At 34.2% G+C, this 15,643-nt stretch overlaps 1 protein-coding gene across 1 annotated transcript in view; it reads left to right on the forward strand.

The window, feature by feature from the left end:
• The window catches only part of LOC138694936 (guanine deaminase-like), a 31,476-nt gene that overhangs the window by 3,313 nt on the left and 12,520 nt on the right, over nt 1-15,643 (forward strand). Inside the window, exons 3-5 of the mRNA XM_069819142.1 lie at nt 3,700-3,807; nt 5,301-5,564; nt 15,205-15,423. Of these exons, the coding sequence (XP_069675243.1) occupies nt 3,700-3,807; nt 5,301-5,564; nt 15,205-15,423 (591 nt within the window). The remainder of the gene's footprint in view (nt 1-3,699; nt 3,808-5,300; nt 5,565-15,204; nt 15,424-15,643) is intronic.

A 15,643-nucleotide genomic window follows, 5' to 3' on the forward strand; every position in this document is an offset into this window, starting at 1 on the left:
TTTATCTAATACCAACATCAGACAGATAATTCACACAAGTCGGCTAATTTCTTTATCTGTAACTTTTGATTCTTATTATAGCATTTAAATAAAAAGAGTTTCTTTTATTCTCTTAGAATGAACTTAATGTTTGTTGTCTAGTTTTTCTCCTACACTCTTGAATTGAGAACTAGAGCAACCATATTAATATATGAACGTTTTTATTTGAAATGGCCCCAGAAATAAACTCAGGTGTTGGTATAACTTTAGTTGGATTTAGCTGTATGTTGGTTCTTCAGGACTTATTTTCACTCCACTTTCTACCGCATAGTAGTTTAGAGATAAATTAGATCTTTCCTGAGCATTTCAGTTTCAACGGATCCATTGAAAGGGCAAAGTTAATTTAAGGGGAGATGTCAATGAAAGTACAGTACATTGCTACAAATTTCATAACTCTCTTAGTTTGTGCTGTAGCATTTTGAAATTTGGGTATGATACAAATAACAACATGTGAAACATGTATTATAATTTTCATGAAAAACTAAATATTTTGGGCAAGGGTGGCTTAAAGGATTTTAGTAATTTCATTTTACTCGTGTACCATTTGTACAAAAACAAATGAAGATTACTAAATGAAATTTTGTTCACTTTTATTTCATGTATAGTCGAATAATTGCTTGTCAGGATTTTTTTCTGTGACATTTGAGTTAGCATATATTAATTTCATAAATAACTTTTTAAAAATTTATTTTTCTCTGCAACATCTTTTAGTAATTGAAAAATATATCAGCCATGAAGATTTCCCTGATTGAAATAAAGAATATACAAAGTTAACAAGTGTGCAACATTTCAGAAAAACTCAGTTTCTAATGAACATTATTAAAAAAATGTTAACTTTCGGAAAATTAAGTATAAAGTTTAGAATTATAAAGAAGAGTGGTGTGACTCCTTGTCATATGATAATTATTTTTGGGGTACTTTCTGACGTAATTTCGAAATAATATTTTGGCAACTTCATCTTTAAACATCAGAGAACAAAATAAAAGTAAAATTAAAATATCGAATTTTTGACCATTTGCATAGGCATCTTCCCTTAAGCAACCTTGAAGCTTTAATCAGTTTAAGAAACTGACTCACAATTCATGCAATGTTATTATTATCTCCAGATTTATGATACCAACAGTTGATAACCTCTAAGGTTGAATGATGCTACAACATAACATCTGCAGGTGATAATATAAAAGCCTAATAGTCAACAGGCAATAAATATTATGCATTTGTACTGGCTGTCTGTTTTATATATGCAGATTAAATTAAGCTTTAATTATCGACACAGCCCTGAATAACAGAATATAACTGTCCTTGTATGCTTCACTGGATAGGTATGTTGGAAGTAGTTCTCCCATGACTTTGGTAGTAGTATGGGGGTGATATAGTTATCACAATGCTTTGATGACATTTATATATTTCCGAACCAACGCTGTACTTAATTTCATAGGAGACTGAGTTGATTCTGAAACCATTAGGAAAAATATAATGAGATGAAAAATCCCACCTTCACTTGGGCTTCAACCCATTTTGAAGTGACGTGTAAATGACTTTAATTTCGCCATAAAAATTTGTTGTATATCTGCCAACATTTTTATAGAAAAAAGTAACCACACAATATAGTAAATGATTCATCTGAGAATAAATTATGCTTGGGTCATAATTATGAGCATACTGAATTAAATATCAATCCTGAAATTAAGCTTTGCTCTAGAGACGAAAGGACATAAATGTACAAGAAATTACATAATATATCGAATAATACGTATATTAATTTATTTTAATACCTACATGACCGACTTCGAATACTGTGTTATTTATAAGTTAATGTATTAGTATTGTTCGAAACAAAACTGGCTCCCTTCCAGGAATTTATTGGTTCAGTAGTCATTGGGACCTAGACATTTGACCCAGTGCATTTAACCCCAGTAAACATCTTATTGTAACCAATGAAGTTGATTGATCCTGTTTTTCCTTAAAGCCAATTCGATGTAATTCTACACATAACCTTTCCTCTAACAATATGTGGTTCAAAAAATAACTTTTCTTTTTCTTTACTGAAATCGCTGATAGTTCATCTGAAAACTCATTAATTCATTAGCTTCAGATACACCTGTCACATAATATGCCACATAATAATAATTTGTGTTCAAGTCCGTCCTCAGTGGTTGAGTCGTTACCATTTACCATGAGATCTGAGGTCCATAGATTCAAACATTTGGCAAGAGTAATTGAAACTTAATGGATTTCTAAGAGCAATAAAAATTCTTAGATCCATGATTTCACAGATAGGAGAAGAGTGTATTCAGGTTCTTATAGGTTAGACTTACAGCGTAACAACTGTAGGCTCCAAGAAAAATTACTGGTTGTTTCTCACTTCGTAATTGGACTCTTGATTGTCATCACTAGAAACTGATAAAATATGAAGAAAATTATGTCAAAATATGAAATTTGTTATGGCAAAATATGAAATAAATATTTTAATGCTAAAATATCTTCATTCCTAATCCATTAGAAGCAGGCTTACGTAATTATTTTTCGTACAAAATAAGAGATTATATATTCATATTTAATGTACTACCAAATAAAATACAATAATCTGCATAATTTAACTTTACAGCATCATCAAATCCTTACTTGAATGCAAGGATTACAGTAGATACTGTAATTCAATTTTTTACACTGAAGAGAACAAAAGAAAAAGTTCTTAAATTGTCTGGACTCAACATTAGTAATTCATAGTATAGCTCAAGTAACTCTTTATCTGACAAAAGATTAATATTGTTTTGTATCTTGAAGGAACTAAGTATACAGCAAAATTGATGGTTGAAACCCATTTAAAACATTAATTTAAACCAATATGACAGCATTGAAAAGACTTTCACTGGATTCGAAAAAATGGGCAAAGGTGGAATAGGAATCACTTATTTTGTTTTGGCTTCTCGAATTTATTGACACTACAAGTCCAGTAATTCTAAGGCGAATTTGGAGATTTCACTTGCCCTTATGAATCCTGGATGTTGGTTGAATAGTTGATTTGGGTTTTTTAAGTATTTCCTGGAAAACATCGCTCTTGTTTACTTATAATGACTAGAAAGATTGGCTCAATGGTAGTTACAGAAATATTAATTTAGGGGAAAAAATCGTACTATATATGAAAAAAAAATGAATTATAAAATATGTGTGTGTGTATCTAATGCCCTGGATTTAACAATGAAGTCATCATCCTTCTTGCTTCCCAATATTTTGATGGAAGGTCCACAAATGTCCTAAGAGTTTCACAATTAGCCAGGTGCTCCATAATTATAAAATATTAACTTTATAAAATATGATTTTTTTTGGCATTAATACTATTGCATTCTTCACATCAAGAACTTGAAAATCCTGGTTTCCTTTAATGCGAACAGAAATGGTTTAGAATATGAAATTTCATATTTTGCTGTCACTAGTCATCACTCTCAACTGTTATCACAATTGTAAGGAGATGGCCTGAGTTAAGGTGTCTGTTCGGACAAAAAAGATGTAACTATAGAACTGAAGTGTGAAAATAAAATTATTATGTGAGTCATATTAATTCTCACTTGTTATTGCTGAAGTAACATGAGAAGGAGCACTGTCTGCAAAACATATTTATTTTATATTAGTAATCTAACGTATATTTTTATTGTACAGACAAACTACAACACAACTTTCATCATCGTTGGGCCGATTGTGCATTCTGAGAAAATATCTCCACTCACTATTATTGAAAATGGTCTAATTGCTGTGGTGAAAGGGAAGGTATGTATACATTTTAAACTATATACTTTGAATGTTATTGTATATAATTCGCTCATGTACAATGAGTTGATTGAAAGATTCTTTAGTATACACTGTAATTGGCTAAAAAAAAGTGTCCTAATCATCTTTACTTTGTCCATGGTATATGGAGAAAGTATTTTTAAAGAATGTCTTTCAGATTTCGACAAAATACGGTACACATTATGAAACCTACATTGAACAGTTTCGCGACAGTATGTATGTGAACTATTACGTGCTGGTTTATTATTAGCATGATAAAAAAAATAGTAATTAACCAAAATTCTTTAAATTCGGTGTTTAGGTCTTTACTGTGTCTTAAGAAATTCATTACAAATATGGGGAAATAAGAACAAATATTTCATCCATGGAAAATTCTACAGATAGTAACAGTATATTCCTACTGTAAAAAAAGCCAAATTAAAAAAAAAAAAAACTACAAATAATGCCCATGGCTTGACAATATATTTTTTCATTAATAAACTTCCTGATGTGTAATTGTGACAACTTTGTAACTAATGTAACAGTTCACAGTATAAATACTCGTCAAAAAAATGACTTTAATACTTCATCGGCAAGTCTATCATGTTATCAAAGAGGAGTGTGTTATATGACAGTAAACATTTTTTAATAGCCTTCCTATGGATATAAAAAATGAAACTCAAAACATTTAGGGCCAAATTAAAGAAGTACCGTATCTAATTTCTCACGCCTTCTAGTCTGTAGGTGAATTTATGACATTTAATAATACTGCATGAATATTTCTGTCCTGTATTAAGTATTGATACTAACCTCTTGTGTTGTACTAGTCTATTGTGAAACCCTTCTGTATATATTTCAACTAGACTGTGACTGTGATAAGACTTTGTAGTACTATTAAGATTTTTTTAACATGTTCCGTATTTTAGCTATGAAGCGATGTATGAATACCATGGAATGTAAATAAGTACAATACAATCCATAAGAGAATGGAAAGATCTCTTACAATGGACAAATGAAAACTTCATGAACATCTTTATTCAGTAAAAAACTAATGTATCATTCACACCAAGACACTTCATTCAGTATTCTAAGCAATCTACATATTGTAGATGGTAACAAGAAAAATTATTGCCTGCTTTTACTGAAAGTATGAATCATAGTTGTCATCTAATTATGGACAGCAGAATTATACTTCAAGAACTTCATTAATATCTGAAGAGTTCGCGGGAAAAACGATGAATGTCACATTTCTGCTAAGGATTAGATAATGATTTAATTGAGTCTATAACTGCAAGATGTAGTGCTGTTTCTATAGAAAATAAAGGAAAGGATTACTGTATTCGTGGTGATAATTCTCCTTTTTACCATTTTTCATAAGAACAACATTCAATTTCGCAGTGATCCATTGAATTAGATAATGACATCAACCGTAAGAAAACTGTGACATTCATCGTTTTTCCCGCGAACTCTTCATCTCATTATCTTGGTTACAGATTGTAGCTGTAGAAAACACCACGGCAAACTTGGAGAAAATCAAAGAGCAGTATAGTATTACTGATGACTTTGTGTATACTTTGGGAGAAGGGGAATTTGTGATGCCTGGTTTGGTAGACACCCACATTCATGCACCTCAGTATCCCAATGCTGGTCTGGGATACGATAAACAGTTACTGGACTGGCTTCAGATCTACACCTTCCCCTTGGAAAAAAAATATTCTGACCTAGATTTTGCTACAAAAGTGTATGAAGCCATTGTGGTAAGTAAACTGAATATATTTAATTATTTCTTCTAATATTATTTTTAAAATACTTTTCAAAATACTTATGTACTATAATTATAATTGAGGACCGTTTTTGCAAAACTTGTTAACTGCAAAATTTGCAAAATCGAGATTTTGATGGATTCGTTAACATAAGGCAGGCCTTTACATGATGTTCGAAGCGTCTTAGTAAAATTGGTTTATTTCTCTTCATTGTAGTGTGTCAAAGTGGGATCGTTTTTTCAAAACTTGCTTTCTCCTATAAGAGATACAGCAAAACTTGCTTCCTATAGTGTTTTGTCTCTCCTGTAAAATTTAGTTTTTTCAGTTAGCAAGTTTTGCAAAAACGGTCCTCAATTGAAAATAATGTTTGAAATTTAAAATACGTACATATTTATTATATACTAGTTAATTACTTTAAAAACCATTTAGTTGTTCCAGAAGAAAATTGCAATTGACAACAAATTTAAGCAATATTGCATCAAAGTAAAATGTTAAAAACAGTACAAATAGAATATTTGCAAGAAGTTATTGGAGAGTTTGTGAATATATTATCTGAATGCATGTGTAGATACACTATTGTTTACATTAAATTTGCTCATAAGTTTTGGAAATGTTTCCAACAGAGCTGTAGGTTGAAGTACTACTTTTATCTAGGTGAATGAGGAGAAGACACTTCAAAACTAGTAAGGTTTTCTCACTTCAGCAATAGAGAACGTCCTGCCACATCCAGCATTGGTGTAAGATTGGTAATGAAAGAGAGACCAACCTCTCAAGAGGAGTCCTTGTACCTTTAGTGAGCCTTATTTAGATTCTTCGCATGATGTTATGTTGTTCTAATTTGGTTTTTGTTCAGCATACTTGAAGTCTTATTAGATTTGGTGTTATTACTGGGTTAGTGGGAGTTGGCTCAGTTGTTAATAAAAATAAAGCTTTGTTGTTAATTATGTAATAACAAAACATCAGAGTTGGCCTGTAAAAGTACGTTACTTTCCGGACTTCTAATTTGTGTCCTTTAGCATGGAAGAAAGTTTCCTAATACTGTAGGTTTTGCTCATATTCGCACTGTTGGATGAATGGCTAGAGTGTAAGTTTCCTACTCTTGAGACTTGGTTTCAAATCTTAGCGAATCAAGATTGTATTTGTAATGAATAAACCTGATTTTCATAGGATACTCCCATTTCCCATGCCGGCATTTCCTTAACTGGCCCATGAAAGATCATAATCGTCCTGGTATAACAATTACCATGGTGCACAAGAAGCAATACTAAGGTAGTAGGAAGTGATCTACAGTTTGGCTTGTTGCATCTAGAGGAGAATGCTGTGATTATTATATCATGATTAAAAATAAAGTAACTGCCCTTTAAAAAGAAAAATTACTTTGACGGTTGTCGATGCCTCGAAAATTTCGAAAGAACTTGCGATGACATATCATTTAACTGTTCATCTGCCCACTGAAACTTGAAAATCGAACAGACTGTTCCTCAGAATTTTATTGTATCTCTTAATCATGAGTTCTTATGCCAATATGAGTTCCAATATGAATTTGGAATTTTTTAATACTATGAGGAATTTTGTTTAGTCTGCTGTCAAAAAATCTGAAAGTTAGAATTTATAAAACAATTATATTACCGGTTGCTCTGTATGGTTGTGAAACTTGGACTCTCACTTTGAGAGAGGAGCAGAGATTAAGGGTGTTTGAGAATAAAGTTCTTAGGAAAATATTTGGGGCTAAGAGGGATGAAGTTACAGAAGAATGGAGAAAGTTACACAACACAGAGCTGTACACATTGTATACTTCACCTGACATAATTAGGAACATAAAATCCAGACGTTTGAGATGGGCAGGACATGTAGCACGTATGGGTGATTCCAGAAATGCATATAGAGTGTTAGTTGGGAATCCGGAGGGAAAAAGACCTTTGGGGAGGCCGAGACGTAGGTGGGAAGATAATATTAAAATGGATTTGAGGGAGGTGGGATATGATGGTAGAGACTGGATTAATCTTGCTCAGGATAGGGACCAATGGCGGGCTTATGTGAGGGTGGCAATGAACCTCCGGGTTCCTTAAAAGCTGGTAAGTAAGTAAGTATGAGGAATTTTGTTAAATTAAAGTTGCAGAATATTTAGTTAGCAACTGAGTAGGTTAGTTGGTAGATCAACTGGAAGGCTCCAGGTTCAAGCCCAGGTGGTGGTTCGGATTTTTTCCATGGCCCCAGGGTCCATTCAGACTCCTGTCATATTGATACGGGTCTTTCACAGGGGTAAAAGTCATTTAGAGCATGGTTCTGACCACAATACCTCATTCTAGTACCAAAGGTCACAGAACCACGGAACTCTGCCTCCATGTGCCTTCATGGCATGTAAAGAGTTTAGGCCTACCTTTACGTTTTACAAAATACAAAATTTAACCTCAAAGGAACTTCATGGACAGTTTTTCGTATTGATATTCGTCTGAAATCTAAATGTTTGTTTGAACAGCATCCTTTCACTTTAATATGAGTTAAAGGTACAAAATTTATGTACCATTATGAAACTGAAATATTCTTGGAATTTTATCGGTACATTTTTCGTCAAAAATGCAGGTTTATGCTAAAATTAAATTAGAGTATTGAAATTCTTTGCGTTGCAGTGCTATCTGAAACTCTTTGTTTGAAATCTTTCCTAAACTTATTATCATGTGGTCTTTGGAATAATGACAGTTACCCTTTATTTTTGCGTGCATGAAATTATGGCTCAAAATGTTATCTGCATTGATAGTGTAGTTTTTAGTATAGTATTAAAAAGTTACTTACACCACACTTTAATTTTTAGTGCTACTCCTTAAATTATTAGTAAAGCAATGAATAATTTTAATGTATGACAAATTAATAAATTTATTGCAATGAGAATAACGTAGCGTTTTTTTTTTTAAAGCACAGCATTTAACTGGTCAGTAAAGGCGAGCTCATGTTAGGACTTTTACTGCGTTTAGATGTGTAAGATTTTACACAAATTGTATAAAATGTTAAGTCTAAATATATCTGGATTCCCCTCCCATCCCCTCCCAGTTTAAATCCCTAAACGGTGCTTGACAACAAAAAAGATTAAACATTATAAACTTGCTCTGTCTGTCACTTGCTGGATGTGATTGAAACTTCTAGAATGTAAAACTTAACGACTTTGTTCTTTTTATTTTCTGAGTATGTATTTACGCTTCTGTGTCTTTAATAGGCCTACAATCTTTGTAGTTATTTCACACATTCTTTTAACACGAATGCTGAATGAATCAAATGCTTTTCACTTTTTTCTGTCATATTGTTCTTTTTTGTTTAAAAAATGTAACAATTGTGTTATGTTTACACAGCTTATGCCTGATATAAGAAAGTAAAGTAGCAGCATTTGCGTTTTACTACATGATTTCAAAAGCTTTGATTATTAATGATCACAATTTTATCTCATGCATGATATATTTACTAATACAGTGCATGGCATATATAACTTACTGGTACCGACATTATAATCAGTTGTATTGAGCGTGTTTAGTGGGAACACCTGACCGCTCTCTTGCACAGGAAGAAAATTAATTGGTGGTGAATGGTGGTGATTTAGGCCCGTAGTCTCATACAAATAATGCGCTGATAAGAGGTAGTAAGAAAACGTTATGTTGATCTTATCTTTTATCAAAGCATAAGTTGAAAATGATGTCCACTTTTCTGAATATAAGAATCTCATCGATGTTGTAAATTCTGTAACACCTCTTGCAAACTCTGTCCTTGTAATTTCTGTCAGCACTCGCCTGATTTCATTCTCCAGCTCGTCAAGAGTATATAATTATATTGCTCACATACACGTTTTGCTTTAATTTCCCCAAGAATAAAAGTCACAAACATTTAAATCTGGGGAACAAGCAGATGAACATCCTGACTATTATGGGACCATCAAACACTTTTTCTAATGCCTCTAATCGTAAAAGAAAATGGGATCAATTACCCTGCGTGCAGTAATGCCATTCAACACACCCACTTCATGCACTAAATGAGGATTTTGAGGGCTTCAGTGCCTTGTATTCTGAGAGTGGCTATAATAATCGTTTAAATGAAACCAGGCTTCCTCTGCCATCACTAATTGAGATGGCTCAACATAAACAGATTGCAACGTCCACTCAAGAAAATTCACTCAAGTGACTGGATTCCATTGCTGTAATCGATGAACCACTGTCACTGTATAAGGGTAAAAGTGCAGCATTTCCAGTCTTCTTAATGCTGGTCTTTGTGACTGTAATGAGTTTTATAGTTAAATCGACCATATCCATAATGATCGATTCTTCTGTTTTGTTTTGTGTATGTATCCAAGGTATTTGTTTATGTAACCAGGTAGCTAGATTTATATGTCGAATAAAGCCAACTTTGGTTCTATAAATTGCAACTTTATTACAATTTATTCGACATATATAAAACAAATATTGTACTGATTAAATTCTCTTAAGATATGTACTTCAACGAATTTAATAAGTAAAAGGAGAAGAAGAAAGAACATGGAGAAATTTTTGCGTCCAGAACGACTAGATTTGGACCCTGCATCGCAATCATCATGTCAGGAATGGGAGTACTGGAAGAATACTTTTACTAATTTCTTGGCAGCCAATGCAGGAGAACAACTTACAGAAGAGCTGAAACTTCAGCTGTTAATAAATCACATATCTCCTAAAGTTTATTAATTTATAAGAGATTGTAACAACTATTCGGCAGCTATAGTTTACCTTGAATCTGTGTTTGTAAAACCTACGAATGAAATTTTTGCAAGACACCGTCTAGCTACAAGACGACAACTGCAACACGAAACTTTAGATGAATATCTGCAAGCACTTAAACTATTGGGGAAGGACTGTAAGTTTAAAGCAGTTTCAGCAGAAGAAAACGCAAATGAATGCATCCGCGATGCTTTTATTACTGGACTATTATCATGTCCGATTAGACAACGTCTTTTAGAAAATATTACATTAAAATTAGATGAAGCATTTTCCTAAGCACGTGCCTTGGAGATGGCTTTCAGACAATCAGAAGAATATGGACATAATAATGTGTCATCAGTCAGTGCAGCATCAGGTAATGTGCAAGAGATAAATAAGAAGTCTAATGAATCACATCATCCTGATAGTGTACTAGCCATTGCGCAAAAACAATTTAACAAGTGTTTCTTCTGTGGTTTCAATTGTCATATGAGAAGTAATTGTCCCGCTTTAAATGCTATTTGTAATATTTGCAAGAAGAAAGGACACTTTGCTAAGGTATGTCAATCTAAAAGGAAAGTTTATGATGCTGTAACAGCTGCAACAGATGGAAACAATAAACTTTCAGATGCTTGGATTAGTTCGAGTCGTACTCTCTGTGGGGCTTCAACTACTTTTTTAAATAAATCTATCTTACTAGTTAAAATTAATGGAGTGCAAGCTAAAGCTCTCATTGATACAGGAGGTACCAACAGCTTCATCAACAGTTCCTTAGTAAACAGGCATAATTTTGAAATGACACCTGCTAATGTGCAGATTGCAATGGCATCATCAGTACTCATTTCTCATGTGAGAGGTAGCTGTAATGCTACTATAGAACTTGATGATCACATTTATCGAGATGTCGTGCTATTAATTATGGATGACTTGTGTGCTGATATAGTACTTGGGCATGATATACTCAAACTTCATTCTTCTATTGAAATTGTTTTTGGGGACCTCATGAACCCGTTTATGTTTGTGGACTTGCTGCTGCTTCCATATCGCCTGTGTCATTATTTTCTAATCTCACTCAGGATTATCATCCTATTGCTATAAAGTCTCGTAAACATTCACGAGAAGACAACAAATTCATAGAATCTGAAATCGCCAAACTTTTAAGTGAAGGCATAATTGAAAAGAGTACATCGCCGTGGAGGGCACAAGTTCTTGTTACTTCGAGTACTGATCACAGGAAGCGAATGCTTGTTGACTATTCACAAACCATAAATAAATTTACACTACTTGATGCGTACCCTCTTCCTAGTATTGAAAGCATTGTTTCAGAAGTAGCTAAATATCAATATTTTAGTACTGTCGATTTAAAGAGTGCATATCATCAGATATCCATTGTTGAATATGAGCAATCTTATACAGCTTTTGAAGCCTGTGGACAACTTTATCAATTTCTGCGAATTCCATTTGGTGATTACGAATGGAGTAGCATGTTTCCAGAGGGTGATTAATTCAATTATCAGTAATGAAAAACTAAATGGAGTATATGCTTACTTTGACGATATTACTGTGTGTGGTACTAGTCAACTAGATCACGATAAAAACTTGAGAAAGTTTCTTGAAGCTGTAAAGAAATATGGCCTTATTCTCAATGAAACCAAATGTAAATTCTCTACAAAATCCATTAACCTCCTAGGTTATCAAATTATAAACAACACTATTAAACCTGATCCTGATCGTATTCGTCCTTTACTGGATCTACCTATTCCTAAAGATCAGCAGTCACTAAAAAGAGCAATTGGGATGTTTTCACACTATGCTAAATGGGTACGAAATTTTTCTGATAAAATACGACCCTTAATACAATGCAGAGAACTTCCTATTCCTATTCATGTTTGTACTGCCTTCAAGGAAATAAAATCTGATATCACCAAGTCAGTTGTAGTCTCTGTAGAGGAAGGAGTTCTATTCTTGGTTGAGACTGACGCTTCTGATTTTGCTATAGCTGCAACTTTGTCCCAGTCTGGAAGGCCAGTAGCATTCTTTTCTAGAACCCTTTCTGAAAATGAACGTCGCCATTCTGCTGTAGAGAAAGAGGCTTACGCTATTGTTGAATCACTGAGAAAATGGAAGCATTACCTAATAGGACGCCCATTTTCGCTGTTAACCGATCAAAAGTCAGTTTCTTTCATGTTTAATTGTACTAAACATGGAAAAATAAAAAATGAGAAGATTGAACGCTGGAGATTAGAATTATCACGTTACAAATTTGATATTGTCTATCGTCCTGGAAAGGATAACACAGTAGCTGATACATTATCCAGAGTCTGCTCATCCTCATCTGCTAGAATTCCTACTCTTTATCAGCTTCACCAGTCTCTCTGCCATCCTGGTGTAGTGCAAATGGCACATTTTATTCGTTGTGGTAACTTCCCGTATTCCTTAGAAGATGTCAAGAAGATGACTGCATCATGTCCGGTGTGTGCAGAAATTAAACCTCGTTTCTACAAAGGAGAAGATCGACTAATTAAAGCAACATCACCTTTCGAGCGTCTGAATATAGATTTTAAAGGCAACTAGCAATGTATACTTACTCACAATTGTCGACGAGTATTCCAGATTTCCATTTGCATTCCCTTGCAGTGATATTTCAACTTCGACGGTCATACACAGATTATCAACTTTATTCTCGATTTTTGGGAGTCCGTCAGTTATCCATTCTGATCGAGGTTCTGCTTTTATGTCGCAGCAACTTAAACAGTATCTTTGTTCACAAGGAATAGCAACTAGCCGCACTACAGCATATAATCCCCAAGGGAACGGACAAATTGAGAGATATAACGGAATAATTTGGAAGACTATAGAATTGACATTAAAATCTCGAGGTCTTCCAGTTATACAATGGGAGACTGTTCTTCAGGAATCCTTAAATGCTATTCGATCTCTGTTATGTACAGCAACTAACACAACACCACATGAACGTATGTTCTCACACTCCAGACGCTCTGCAAATGGATCTATGCTACCGACATGATTGACAACACCAGGAACTGTATTCATGAGAAGTAACGTTCGTGCAAGCAAGTTCGATCCATTAGTTGAAGTATTTCAGTTGATAGAGGCAAACCCTACCTATTCTTATGTCCGAACATCTAATGGAAGAGAGATGACTGTATCGAATCGACAACTTGCTCCGAAAGAACAGATGTCTGTTTTTGAGGAGAGGGATGAAATTCAAATGGAAGACTTCGAAAATGATGACAACCAGAATACAGCTATTTCTAAATCTTCACAAAGCCCGAGAATAACAGAAAGGAGTGATCCCAATTTGAATGAGTCTTATGGAAGAAATGGCGAGACTAAGTCAAACGAGAACAATATACCGGTATCTCGTTCTGGCAGAGTAGTGAAACCCCCCGAGTTACTTACTGGGCTATATTCAATACTGACCTAGGGGAGAATGTAATGAGTTTTATAGTTAAATCGACCATATCCATAATGATCGATTCTTCTGTTTTGTTTTGTTTATGTATCCAAGGTATTTGTTTATGTAACCAGGTAGCTAGATTTATATGTCGAATAAAGCCAACTTTGGTTCTATAAATTGCAACTTTATTACAGTGACATTTTTCATTTTTTTTACTAATTGGTGTGAAGATTTCCAAGGACTTTGCTGTGTTCTTCCCTGAATATCTGCAAGTTTCTCCAATGTGATTCCACAAAAGTGTACATTATTTTCAGTAAATACTTTGATAAAAGTAAGATCAACAGAAAGTTTTGTTACTACCTCTTACTGTCGCATTATTTGTACGGGATTATAGGCCTAAATCACCACCAATTCGTTTTCTCCTGTGCAAGAGAGTGGTTGGATCTCCCCACTAAACACGTGTGTTACTACTAGTTATAATGCCAGTAAGTTGTATATGCCACGCATGTGTTCAGATTAATGTAGAACGCTTATTTCACTCAATTATCAGTATCTAAATTAGTTGCTTATAGTTATTCAATAATGAAAACAATATCCATGTTGAATCTTTCGTACACTACTTTTAACACTTGAATATAAATAATTGATTAAATGGCGATCTTACTCGTGTTAATTGTGTAAGCATGTGCGGCTTACAGCTGTTTCGGTGTTTCTTCACACCTTCCTCAGAGCCTACTAGATCTCGGCGTCATCTCGAACTTCGTTGCCTGTTGTGTGGGTGCGTTGATTGTTGAAATGTGGTGTCAAATAGTGTGTGTGTTCTGAAATTGATCTGTGTGTTGAGAACTTGATCAGGGTGTGTTTTGGACAGACAGGCAGATCATTCCAAACTCGATACAAAGAACACATTAAAGCAATAACCAGAGGACACAATACATCTACATATGACGAACACATAACTAATGCTAACCATACATACAATAACAGACATGGAAATCCTACACATACAACCCAAAAACGAAAAACTCGACACACTAGAACAATATGAAATATGTTGTTGTTTTCTAATGCCAGACATTTGACAATAAAGTCATTTGACCTCTTGCACTCCAATATTTTTCAAAGATATTGTCATGATTAGCCACTTACGCACAGATACAATATGAAATATACAGACACACCAAAACACACCCTGATCAAGTTCTCAACACACAGATCAATTTCAGAACACACGCACTATTTGACACCACATTTAAACACTTTTCAACATTCGAACGCACCCACACAACAGGCGGCGAAGTTCGAGATGACTCCGAGATCTAGTAGGCTCTGAGGATGGTGTGAAGAAACACCGAAACAGCTGCTTACACCGCACATGCTTACACAATTAACACAAGTAAGATCGCCATTTAATCAATTATTTAAAAACAATATGCTTAGTATAAGACATTATTTTGTTACCATGAGTTAAAAATTAGGAATTGTTTCACTTCATATATTGCAGAAAAAGACCTTGGCAAATGGTACCACTACAGCAACATATTTCGCAACAATCCACTTGTCCAGCTCGGAGGTTCTGGCAGATATTGTGGCTCGCCTTGGTCAGCGAGCATTTATTGGGAAAGTGAATATGAATTATGATACACCTGAAGGGTATGGAGAAACAACAGAAGAGTCATACCAAAATACAGAAGACTTCATCAAACTTCTTAAAAGCCAAGACGTAAGATTGTTGCTCATATGAATACTACAGGGTTTGTCACGTACAATGAAATCGTCTGCCCATATCTCCCATGGAATGTCTATCGCACACACATAGCACAGTTGCCACGTCATGGCCTGGCTCATTTCCCCTGAGTTGTACGTAAACTAAGAAGTAATGTGACGAGATTAAGCATACCTTTATTTACAGAATGTGCTCAAAATGACGTCTCTCTGCCTCT

The sequence above is a fragment of the Periplaneta americana genome, chromosome 2 (genome assembly GCF_040183065.1).
Source record: "Periplaneta americana isolate PAMFEO1 chromosome 2, P.americana_PAMFEO1_priV1, whole genome shotgun sequence".
In the NCBI taxonomy this organism is placed as follows: Eukaryota; Metazoa; Arthropoda; class Insecta; order Blattodea; family Blattidae; genus Periplaneta; species Periplaneta americana.